General features: G+C 46.1%; 1 protein-coding gene across 5 annotated transcripts in view; it reads left to right on the forward strand.

Moving 5' to 3' along the window:
* The window catches only part of LOC106808951 (influenza virus NS1A-binding protein-like), a 76,855-nt gene that overhangs the window by 31,787 nt on the left and 31,922 nt on the right, over positions 1-13,146 (forward strand). For 2 of the 5 annotated variants that reach the window (XM_014811879.1, XM_014811882.1), the window contains exons 3-7: positions 2,093-2,193; positions 2,462-2,674; positions 4,226-4,435; positions 5,080-5,252; positions 7,713-7,837. In XM_014811879.1, coding sequence (XP_014667365.1) covers positions 4,280-4,435; positions 5,080-5,252; positions 7,713-7,837 — 454 coding nt within the window. In that variant the 5' untranslated portion in view covers positions 2,093-2,193; positions 2,462-2,674; positions 4,226-4,279. The other 3 variants (XM_014811880.1, XM_014811878.1, XM_014811883.1) reach the window with 3 other exon arrangements.

The raw sequence follows: 13,146 nt of genomic DNA on the forward strand, positions 1-13,146 counted from the left end.
GGAGAACAATGAACAAAATGTCGCCTTTTCGCATGGCACCCAAAACAAAGATTGCAGAGAACTCAGAAGGTAGAGCAGCCGTAGGGTGTGGATAGGGAGGTGGAGGAGCCATTAAAATATAAGTCATCCACTATTTTGCGCAGTGTGCTGTTTTTGCCCCCCTTGTTAAAAAATCTGGCTACAACACTGTTTTTGGGTGTTTTTCTGACCATATTATTATGTGATTGAAATAGGAGATTTGGGGATATTTTTTGGGACAACAGAAATTGTTGCGGACACCCGATTTGATGCCTGGGTTGTCCGCAGGACAACCACATTTTTTTTCTTATTTTGAGCACTGCCTGGGCACTGATACTACACGGCCTACAATTGGCATCCATTCTCATTTCTGCCTACATTTCTACCAGGCAAGAGCCTGACAACATGCATAGAGGGAATGCCTAATAGTAATATGCTCAGCATTAATCCATCCCCGTTTCTGCCGAGCCGCTCATTATCACAATTAGCATAACCCAGTGCCGGTTCAACGTTATAATTAATATATATGTGTATTGTTAGCAGCCTCTGAGTGTCTTTTACGCAGCAGCCGATGCCAGCTAGTATCTACTGCGCTGTAGCTGTCCCTTACGTAATTACCAGTTGGTGAAGAACCAATTAAATACTTAAATACCTGTGATGTGGCTTCATTTACGTGTGCTCATCTTAGTGTTGTCAATCGCGTTTGTAATTTCGTAATCGATCACGCGTTGACCCAAGTAACGATGTCGATTACAATCGGTTATGGCGTCTTGCTGCGGTGTTGAATGCCTGCGTGTGCGTAACGTCGTTCGCATGTACGTGTGTGCATGTATGTGCTTGTTTAGCCCTGTTTACTGTTTGTTTTGCACTGTTACTACTGTGTGTTAATACATGTTACTGATTCTCATCACTTTGCCAAGTTGAGAGGAAAGGGGTGTAGTCTTGCAGCCCTCCACTGGTGGAGTTGACCCCTTAAAACACATACCCGGGGTGAAATTTATGTAGATTGGCTACTCCATGCTTTACCCGCGCTTCGAAAACATTAGGAAGACTCGCTCGGAGCAGAGTTATAATATTACCAAACCACTTGAGAAAGAAGTTAACAACCCGGACACTGTATTATATTGGCACCCTTACCTACGCTGACATGTTACGTTCAGGCAACGGGTCGGGTGTTAGAGGAGGCGAATGGGGTTGTGAAACACGTTACACTTATAGGGATTAGGTCTTGGAGCCAGGTCTTGTCTGCCTTCTCCTTTCGAGCTCTTGCTATAATTCCTCGTCGGGCGGCACCACAATGACGTTAGCTTGGTCGATGTGTGCGATCGCTTGTGGATTGCTTAAATTTTTGTAAGGGATGGGTCCCTGATTCATTTCATCGTTGTTTGGAATTAATGGGTGGACCGAAGAATATCTGTGTAGTCTGTGTAAAGTACAGAAACTGTAGATTACAGGAAAGTCTGGAGCACTAATGTGCGTGTGATGTGCGTTGTACGTGAGCGTACAATGTTCCTTGCAAGTTGCATTCAGACGACTGTTGTCATGGTTATTGTTTACAGTAACTGTAAGCAACCATGAAGCATTTCGTGTGTTAGTGTTATGTTGGATTATTATTGTAACGTTCTAGTATCGACGTACTAGTATCGCATGTGTTATATGCTCTGGTACTGTATTCATACTCGGATGATTTAATAGGATAGGTGCTCACCGTTCAGTAGTTTAATAATTAGTTAGAATTATGTAGATCGCTCTACAGTTTTTAATTCTGTGCAGAGTTTTTATGTATTATTTTGATGTATTGCGAATCCCAATGATAAGAGAGACACGTGATAGATGCCACCAATTGTGTATTTAAAAGGCGAGACGAGGCTTGCACAGCCAGAGAGGCATGATATTAATAATAACTTGGCACAATTTCATAGCAATGTTGCATAACCAGAAGCTTTCATTACATAGAATCAGGAGTGATAGAATCTTTCGAATTGGGTTTTTCAGAATATTGTTTATCCCTGCATATTTTGTTTCTCTGTTACGACTCTATTCTTAGAATTAAGTAAATATATATATATTTCAGAATTGGCTCTACAAGTTGTACCCCGGGCAGCGTTGGTTAACCAAGCTAATACAACCTACACAAACAAAAACTAACTACGCAAAAATAAACTAGGAGAAAAGGTGCGAGAAAATCGCGCTGTCTCTGTTTTTTTCTGCTATACTCTGACTGTTTTGTAGATTGTTGTATTATTATGTACAATTTAGGAAGATTTATATACTACTTTCCCAAATTGGATCTAAGTCCATATCTCAGACAGTTGAGCTAGGGGTTTGCATATATGACAAGAGTACCTGTAGGTCACTCAGGTGTGAGTGTGCGTGCGTGCGTGCATATAGAATACTTTATTTGGTACATAATACTGATATCTATCTCTTCATTTATTTGCAGGATGTTTTCTAGAAAGTGTTTTCAGTTGTGCAGAGAAGAAATCGCGTCTCGATACTCCTGACTCGCATGTGCGGCACGCGCTCGCTCGCTCGCACGCCACATTTGTACAGGATATCAGGACGGAGGGCTTTATGCGAGCGAGAGCAAATTTCCAGGCACCCGGTCTGTCGGCCGCGTACAACAGTGTGAGAGCTAGCTTGTAGCTGCTGACAGGTTGGTGTTGGAAACTCCCCTTTGCACGTTTCTCTCCTTACAAGTTACACACAACATCGTAGATGTGCGCTTCTCCCTTGTCCTTCGGATCGTGTTCTTCGCACGCCCCCTCGTTCGATGACGAGGTAGGTTGCATGACGCTTGTGTTTGACATTTTAGGAGATGCCATTCTTTGTAGGATGTGGTCCCGCCCGCTGGTTTCAGTTGGAGTGGCGGGGAGCCTCTGAGTGACTCGCTGTTAAAGACTGGTGAAGCCACGAAGCTCTAAGTGAACAAGTTTCAGTTTATTAGTTTTACATGCTAGCTGAGGTCGAGTCTGAAACACTCGGCATGCCACCCTAAAGGCTAAAGATTGTTTCAGGATCATAAGTGCGTGTGTGTAGCGTCCACTTGCCCTTTAAAACAAACCCCTCGACTTTCTGCAATGCAGTTGAACCGCCACTTTGCGTGTGTGTGCGTACATGTGTGCATGTGTGAGCACATTGAGCGTAGTTAACGTATATGAAAACCTAACAGGAAACAATTGGAGAGTAGAGGCTTAATGTCAATATATTGCAGCTGGCAGGAAAAGAGGAAGCTTAAATATTGCTTTTCGTTTAATAATGTACTGTTGTTCCTTTCTATCATGTATGAGGTTGCCTTAGCAGATTATATAACGCTGAAACATATCAAACTTCATATTTTCGGCTGTCAAAGCTATGTCGTTGACTTTTCAGTAAAGGGTCATTTCAGTTTGTAGAGTAAACCGCGTAAAGGCTGTAGTCCAGTGAAAAAAATACACGGGGGCTCGGGGCGATTTACCCCCCGGAAATTTGCATAGAGTTCAATGCAAACCAAATTTTAGAATGCTATTTTCATGCACACGAGCTTGAAAAGTAGCCCCCGAAAAATAATTTTTTTTTTTTTTCTTGCTGTAGTCCCATGTAATCACTCAAGCCAACATTGTATAGATACTACGGCAGTATATATTCCTATATAATTTACCGTATATTCACCCATAACCCCCTATATTTCACCAAAATACTTTAGTCGGCACACACCGACGTTCAGTCTAAAGCCAAAAGTTTTCTTATAAAATCTTCCTCCCCCATGTGACAGTGGCTGGTCATGTAGTGTAGTTGTTTCCAGTCCTAGCAGGACCTACCAACTCTAGTTGAGTTTAGTTACCAGCTGTAATTTGGTTGAACCTACAAAACCGAAGCCTCTCCATGGGTCGAAATCCTAAGAGGCCCGTGGGCCCGATGCCCGTATTTTAAGGCTAGGGCCTGCATTTCTAATACTAGCGAGCCCGACGGGCCAGTAGAAAATCTACCCCCAGCATGACAAAACCGTCCCCGGCCTGTAAAAATTGCCTGGCAGGCCTGTAAAATCCCTTACCTACTGGCTAATTTCTATCCCTGCTCTCCCTCGGAAGTGGCGCAAAGTGGCGCAAACGTCACCGTACGATTGTTGACTTTAGGTGTGGCATGGCGGGCGTTTTGTCTCGACGCCGCTAGGTGGCGTACGTGTACCTGCGGCCGCCGTCGCTGAATTGTGGCTCTCCGTTCGCAGAGGAAGCCTCGCGTAGCGACGGAGCTAACTACAGAAGGAAGCCAGGTAGAAGACATGTTGGGTGACAAGCAGGAGGAGGTGGAGCCCCTCGACTCGGCCGTGATGGGCAAGGAAGTGTTTCGCTGGGAGGAGGCGTCCATTCTCGGAAAGACGATGAGTAGCCTCAACACTCTGCGCAAGAACAAGCAATTCTGCGACGTCATACTAGAGGTAGGCGCAGGGATAGAAATTAACATGTGAACAAGGGAGTCCAACGGACTCCCTGCCTTCAAAAAGAGGAAGTCCGCAGTCTGAAGTTCAAAATTAACGATAGTAACAATAACGCATGTGCTTATTTGGAAGATTCATGCGGTTGCACGTCTGCCAAATTTTCTTTGGACATTTGCTGAAAAAATACGGTCATTCCGCGAGGCCGTGCTCTGGAACGAACTAGTTAGTATAACAGAATTTTCAGGGAGTCACATGGACTCCTGCATATGTCAAATCAGGGAGTCCGACACTAAATCAGGGAGTATTTGACTCCGCACTCGTATATATAATTTTTAATAATAAAATAATATATTTGATACTTGATACTAAATACAGTGTAGCCCCTTTATAACGCGATGGTTGGGGTCCATAAAGTGTCATCGCGAAAAAAGCGGGGTCGCACTAAATCGGGGCTATAATATAAGAGCAAAAAAGGGAGTCAACGGCTCGCGAATTCGCGTAAAATCGGGGCGCGTAAAATCGTGGTTTCACTGTACATTGAAACACGTGGCAAAAAGCGCTCATGCCAGACTACCGTCACTGGCAAGAGTATCGACGAATTACCAAGGTTTGCCCGCTAAACCTGCGTGTTCGCTTGTTTGTAGGTGGGCACGCATGAGCTGCACGCTCATCGGGCAGTGCTGGCCTGCTGCAGCCGCTATTTCTTTGATCTGTTTGACGACGACGACAAGGAGAAGGTTTACGACAAGCACTACATGCTGCAGAACTTCAACTATCCGGCATTTGAGAAGCTTGTCAACTATGCATACACGGCTAGGTGAGCCACGCAGACGCGCGCCGCGCCGCATACGTGCTGCCACCTGTCATACCGCGGTGTAAACGCGCCGCATACGTGCTGCCACATGTCACACCGCGGTGTAAACACGCCGCATACGTGCTGCCACCTGTCACACCGCGGTGTAAACGCGCCACACACGTGCTGCCACCTGTCACACCGCGGTGTAAACGCGCCGCATACGTGCTGCCACCTGTCACACCGCGGTGTAAACGCCACACGTGCTGCCACCTGTCACACCGCGGTGTAAACGGGCCGCACACGTGCTGCCACCTGTCACACCGCGGTGTAAACACGCCCGCACAGCGTCGCTGCAACCCTGTCCAACCCGCCGGTAAACAGCCACACGGCTGCACACTAGTCACACCGCGTGATCAACACCGCAACGTGCTGCACCTGTCCAACATCCGCGTAGAGACACGACCGCACACTTCTGCCACCTGCACAACCACTGCCGTGTAAACACCGCATCCCAGCACTCCACGTGCTGCACCTATCAGCATCCCGCCGCGGTGTAAACACCGACCAGCATACCGTCCTTGACCCACCATGTCACACCGGCAGTGTAAACGGGCCGCACACGTGCTGCCACCTGTCACACCGCGGTGTAAACGCGCCGCACATGTGCTGCCACCTGTCACACCGCGGTGTAAACGCGCCGCACACATGCTGCCACCTGTCACACCGCGGTGTAAACGCCACACGTGCTGCCACCTGTCCCACCGCGGTGTAAACTCGCCGCACACGTGCTGCCACCTGTCACACCGCGGTGTAAACGCACCGCTCACGTGCTGCCACCTGTCACACCGCGGTGTAAACGCACTGCCAACTGTCTCTCGTGCTGGGGAAATGAGCTGCCACTTGTTTTGTTTTACTGGGGGAAGAAGTGCTGCCACCTATGCTGCCAACTGTCTTATGCACCAGTCAATTGAAACCCCGGCCCCGCGACAGGGCGGGGAATTAACGCTGCCACAGCCGGGATCTAACGCGCATGTAACGACATAGTAGCCTCGGGGTGGCCGGGAAATTAACAAGACGTTTTACCAGCGGGGCCATTTAGCCGTGATTTAACAATGAAGAGCTCGCACTGGAAGTGGGGGACTCGGAGTTACAAAGTCTGCAGTATTTTACCAATCGATATGTTTATTTGCAAAAAGGTGTCACATGACAGAAATTCACATAAATAAATACTTGGGCTTTACGGACCAGAATTTAGTTTTGTTTGGGATCTGAGAAATGTTCCCCGGTTATAGGGGCTTTTAACAGACTGCCTGCCCCTTATGGGTAGAGAAATTGCTGTTTTTAACACTAAGGAAGCATTAAATTCCCCGCCTTTTCCTGCGGGTCGTGGGGGGGGGCGGAGTTTCAATTGACTGGTGCATTATGCATGCTGAAAAGCTGCAGCAGCCGCATAAGCAGCAGTACTGTCGCAACAAGCAGTCAATTCTCTGCTGTCTGATCGTAATTTTCGTTAATGGCATTTCTCTGCGATAAAAGAAATATATTATTCATAATTATTACTTGTCAGAAAATTATGTAATTTGTTTAGATTGTGTGTTATTCACATGAGTTGTGCAGTTAATAATTAACTAGAGTGTCTACTGCCATCCTTTGTGTGGTTAGTCTGTCAGATCAGTTAATGAATATCTATATGCTGTAACCTTGCCACCATGATATCACTTTGTGACATTTTCACAGTAAAACTATCCTCACGCGTGTGATGTCTAAACAAGATTATTCGACTCGGATGTTAAGTCGAGTAAAAGCTGTTACTATTGAATGCATTTTAGCAGTGAAGGGCTGATGGCTGCAGGTAAGTTAAGGGACTAGAACAGGTGAAAAAAACCTAAGAAAATCTCCATCTTTTCTTACCTGTTCAGGTAAGTTGAGGGACCAGAACATGTGGGAAAAAAACTAGAAAATCTCTAATTCTCTATCTTTTCTTATCTTTTCTGGTAAGTTGAGGAACAAGAATGTGAAAAAAAACTAGAAAATCTCCATCTTTTCTTACCCATTCTGGTTAATTCCCCCCCACTTCACCTGCGTCCACCAATACTTCAGGCCATGATAAAAATATTGTTTGTTTGCCCTCACCCGACCGACCCGCCAAAAAGCGGCCAACTCAAAATTGATCTCCCATTCTTTTTTTTCTTTTTTTCTTTTTTTACAAATTGTATCACTGTATATTATATAAATCTGTAGGCAATACATTATATGTACCAAGCAAACCAAACATTCTACATAAAAGGTATCTCCACACAAGCACACCCGAGCATGTAGACACCATGCTGAATTTGTAAAAAGACCTCCCCCTCAAAATTAAGCCTACCTACCTACCCAAACTTCAGCCTGGGTCAGGTGAGGGCAAACAAATTTTTTTTTAATTATGGCCTCCCCGCTAGATGCCGGAGGGATGTCTTTAGCATTGCTTCGTCTCCACAGGTTGGAGGTACCAGCGGAGGACGTGAAGTCTGTCTACAAGGTCGCACGGAAGCTGAAGATGAAGCCAGCTGCTGCCGCGCTATCGTCCTTCCTCGCTTCGCACATCGACCCGGAGAACTGCATAGGTGAGTGGCAGGGGTAGAAATTAACTTTTGAACAAGGGCGTCCGTTGGACTCCCTGCCCTCAAAAAGAGGGAGTCCGCAGCAAAATGAGGAGAGTCCGTAGTCTAAATTCAAAATTAAAGATATTTACAATAACGCATGTGCTTATTTTGAAGATTTATGTCTGCCAAATTTTCTTTGGAGATTTGCTGAAAAAATATTGTAATTCCGCGAGGCCATGCTCTGGAACGAACTACTACTAGTTAGTATAGCAGAATTTCTAGGGAGTCGCACGGACTCCTGCATATGTCAAATCAGGGAGTCCGACAGTAAATCAGGGAGTCCGACAGTAAATCAGGAAGTCCGACAGTAAATCAGGGAGTCCGACAGTAAATCAGGGAGTATTTGACTTCGGACTCCCGTTAATTTCGCACCCTGGAGTGGTGAAGTCAGACAGCAGCCAGGGTACCCTGTGTGCGTGCCCCTGAACACTTGTACCGCACTGGGGGTTTATAAAGGTCGAGCCTCAAAAAAGTCCCGGAACATAAGCTCCAGTTGGAATTCTTAGGGAATAGCATATATTCTCGGGAAGCTTTGTGAAATTATTATGAGAAAAATATGTAGCTATTATGACATTTGGTCCTAGAGAGTCCTTGTTATTGAGCACGGTTATCTTACAAGAGTTTGTTCGTTATTCGCTGATATTCATACAGTAAGGGGGCACAGAGATTGCATTTGCGTAAAATCACATGAAAAATAGACATTTTAACTCGTGGAAAAATGGAAACTCTTGGGGAAAAAGTTTTGCCTCAAGGGTGTATGGGTAGTTCGTTCTAGACACCGGTTGATCACCACGATAGTAGCATTGAAGACTAGTTAGAAGTATTTGTGCCCGACTGCAGGCACTGACTACTCTTATAAGGTTGGTGATGTCAATGAAAGTAGTCAGGCCAGAGACCAAACCAGGGAGTCTGCTCTGTTCTATACGGACACAGATTATGAGAGCCTGAGTGAGTGGGATCACAAGTATGACAGTGTGCGTGAGAGAGAGCGAGAGATAGAGAGAGAGAGAGAGAGAGAGAGATAGATAGATAGCGAGAGAGAGACAGTGAGAGAGGAGAGAGCGAGAGAGAGAGAGAGAGAGAGAGAGAGAGAGAGAGAGAGAGAGAGAGAGAGAGAGAGAGAGAGAGAGAGAGAGAGAGAGAGAGAGAGAGAGAGAGAGAGAGAGAGAGAGAGAGAGAGAGAGAGAGAGAGAGAGAGAGAGAGAGAGAGAGAGAGAGAGAGAGAGAGAGAGAGAGAGAGAGAGCGAGAGAGCGAGAGAGCGAGAGCGAGAGAGAGAGAGAGTGAAAGCACAATATCCGTATTAATGCGACATAAGTAAACATCATACTCACAGCTGTCCGTGTTTCCAGCAGCTGACTGGCTACTTAACTAATCAGGGGGACTATCTGGGATCTTTCGCTGGCATTGGCATTCTAGGTCAGCATGAGTAAACCGGCCAATGGGCTAACTGATCGTCCGCTATGTCAAGTGGCCGCTCTAATTCGTAATGTAGGCTACAGAGGAGTAACGTCATAGATAATCAAGCGCTGTCAATGAAATCAAGTGGAAATAATGAGCGCATATATATACCGAATAACCGTGACTCTGAGGAAGTACTGGTCCTGGTCAGTAGGCACTGGTCCAGGATTTCTGTCATAGCAAAGTGAATGACTCGGATGTGGGGACGTTTTTATAGGGGGGGATGGTGCAATTTGGTGATGTGCATTCTAAGGTATTCTTAAAAATTATATTTTTTACTCGTTTCGATACACTGATGCGTAGTAAATCGGAACAAGTCCGCAAGTCGGTTTCAAAGATCAGCGGTCTCTGAAGACCGTCCATTATGCCTATAAATTATCATATTTTATTACGCGATTGCTGATTGGTCGGGATGCCCAGTATTATCGAATTAGCAGAGGTTTAACAGCATGACCTAGAAAATCGAACACAACATTCGCACAAAAGGTTGAAAGCTTGTTTCCTCGCTCACATACGTCCGACATACGTCACAGTTTCGACTGTACAAAATTGAATTAATTTTGTTTTTAATAGGGTTAGGGTTATTTTTTAGAGTTAGGGTTAAGGTTAGGGTTAGGGTTAGGGTTAGGGTTAGGGTCATAATGCACCTTAAAACAGGAGTTTGAGTCCGTACGGACGTGACGTCACTTGAGCGACGAAGCAAGCTTTCAACCTCTTGCGTACTTCGCATGGACTTTAGGCTTCAGAATTTGACTTATTTTTTCTATATTTGATTAAATTTACCATTCATTTCATTAGAATAATGTAGAAGGTTAGTAGAGAATAACAAAATAATCTGACAGTTTGGTAAATTTTTTATTTCCTGTGCGGCGATTATCTAGTCGCCCCGCCGGACCAGCTGACACGAGCAAGCAGTTGCCCGGTCGATTTTCTAATCGTTACTGGCGACTGGGCGACCGCTAGTTTATGCACGGCTGCTCTCGTCTAGCTTTTCCTTCACTCTCTCTCTTTCTCTCTCTCTCTGCTCTGTCTGCTCTCTTCTGCTTCTCTCTCTCGTCTGCTCTGCTCTTGCTCTCTCTCTCTCTCTCATCTTTCTCTCTGCTCTCTCTCTGCTCTCTCTGCTCTCTCTTCTTCTCTCTCTCTTCTCTCTCTCTCTTCTCTCTCTCTGCTTCTCTCTACTCTCTCTCTCTGCGTCTCTCTTCTGGCTGCTCTCTCTCTCTCTCTCTCTCTCTCTCTCTCTCTCTGCTTCTCTCTTTTCTCCTTCTCTCTCTCTCTCTCTCTGATGCTCTCTCTCTCTTTTCTCTCTCTTCTCTGCGCTCTGCTCTCTGTCTCTCTCTCTCTTCTGTCTCTCTCTCTCTCTCTCTCTCTCGCTCTCTCTCGCTTTCTCTCTTTCTCACTCTCTCTCTCCCTTGTTCGCTCTCCTCTCTCTCTCTCCTTCTCTTTCTTTCTTTCTTTTTTCTCTCTCTCTCTCTCGCTCAGATAGCATTTCAGAGTTAGCCACTACAGGTAGCATTTTAGAGTTAGCCACTACAGATAGCATTTCAGAGTTAGCCACTACAGGTAGCATTTCAGAGTAGCCACTACAGATATCATAGCATTTCAGAGTTAGCCACTACAGGTAGCATTTTAGAGTTAGCCACTACAGTTAGCATTTCAGAGTTAGCCACCAGGTAGCATTTCAGAGTTAGCCACTACAGTTAGCATTTCAGAGTTAGCCACTACATATAGCATTTCAGAGTTAGCCACTACAGGTAGGATTTCAGAGTTAGCCACTACAGGTAACATTTTAGAGTTAGCCACTACAGATAGCATTTCAGAGTTAGCCACTACAGGTAGCATTTCAGAGTAGCCACTACAGGTAGCATTTCAGAGTTAGCCACTACAGATAGCATTTCAGAGTTAGCCACTACAGGTAACATTTTAGAGTTAGCCACTACAGATAGCATTTCAGAGTTAGCCACTACAGGTAGCATTTCAGAGTAGCCACTACAGGTAGCATTTCAGAGTTAGCCACTACAGATAGCATTTCAGAGTTAGCCACTACAGATAGCATTTCAGAGTTAGCCACTACAGGTAGCATTTCAGAGTTAGCCACTACAGATAGCATTTCAGAGTAGCCACTACAGATAGCATTTCAGAGTAGCCACTACAGATAGCATTTCAGAGTAGCCACTACAGATAGCATTTCAGAGTAGCCACTACAGATATCATAGCATTTCAGAGTTAGCCACTACAGGTAGCATTTCAGAGTAGCCACTACAGATAACATTTCAGAGTAGCCACTACAGGTAGCATTTCAGAGTAGCCACTACAGATAGCATTTCAGAGTTAGCCACTACAGGTAACATTTTACTACAGGTAACATTTTAGAGTTAGCCACCAGGTAGCATTTCCTCATTAGCTACCAGGTAGTCTTTCTTTGTTAGCCAGCAGGTAGCTTTTCTTCGTTAGCCACCAGGTAGCATTTTCTCATTAGCCATCACAGGTAGCATTTCAGTGTTACTCACTGCAGTTGTTGCTGCTTCCTAGAGGTGTAGTGAACTAGTGAGCTTGCGGCCAGTAGCATCGACGCGGCAGGTTAGGCTAGAGTTATCACATTCTCCGCCCTTCCTAATAGGTTTTAAGATGTGCATATCGGCCTATTTTCCTTATAGAGATAACGACAGCACTACAGTGTGAACAGTCGTGGCAATCCTCGTGGAAAATAATTTCAAAACAGAGAAATGCACTCGTCGGCGCGGGCATCATGTTACTACTGCTGCTAAACGTAGAAGAGATGATGGGTTCCCTGAATACAAAAATAGCGCTGATCGATGCATACGCTCCGACTAGACGAAACAACACAAACAGAAATAGGTGACGGTGAACTTTGGAGTTGTACTTCATGTTTCGTTAGGTTCGTTCGTTAGGTTTTCGCCGCTGCTGCGTCCTTGCCTGTAATTGCTTTCTCCGCGGATGCTAATTCCCCCATTGAAGAATGTTTATGAGGCGTGTGATTTCGCTAGCTAGGCCCTCTCCTCCACATCGTCAGCATCCCCCTCCCCCACCCCGCATCCCTGCGCTCACCTCGTCAGCATCCCTGCGCTCACCTCGTCAGCATCCCCCCGCATCCCTGCGCTCACCTCGTCAGCATCCCTGCGCTCACCTCGTCAGCATCCCCCCGCATCCCTGCGCTCACCTCNCATCCCTACGCTCACCTCGTCAGCATTCCCGCGCTCACCTCGTCAGCATCCCCCCGCATCCCCATCCCTGCGCTCACCTCGTCAGCATCCCCACTCTCACCTCATCAGCAAAGGTCTGCTGCCCGTGCGTCGTGATTGAGGTGCACAATGGCGCAGTGAGATTGCTCAGTCAGTCTGGCACAGGTGCAGCCCTGATTACCAGTTAATAACCCGACCGTCCTCTCACGGCCTTCCTCCCCCCACCCCTGCTCACTCACACTGTAGACGAATCCCTGTAGAACTGCACCTGTCTTTGCGTTTTCCTAGTCTTTTGCGAGATTTTATGGTAAGGGGCGCGTGTTTTATTCTGCCACGGGGAGTTCTTTTTGGCGGGTTTATGGAACTTTGGGGGGAGTTGTCCTACTTCAGTAGCGATGCGCTGCCGTAGCATTTCCTTTCCATCGTCATCTCGCGGTGGATAGAACATTGGCTTCTTATGCAGTCAATAATTCCCGGGGGTTTATAGTAAGTACGGCAGCCGCCGCCTGTAGTGTAACGGTGTATCAACCTATCAGACACGCTGTGCATACTACTAAACTGTGACATCTATACAGAGATGCCAACCACTACGATTTATCCGTATTTTATAC

The sequence above is a fragment of the Priapulus caudatus genome, unplaced genomic scaffold (assembly GCF_000485595.1).
Source record: "Priapulus caudatus unplaced genomic scaffold, Priapulus_caudatus-5.0.1 Scaffold317, whole genome shotgun sequence".
In the NCBI taxonomy this organism is placed as follows: Eukaryota; Metazoa; Priapulida; class Priapulimorpha; order Priapulimorphida; family Priapulidae; genus Priapulus; species Priapulus caudatus.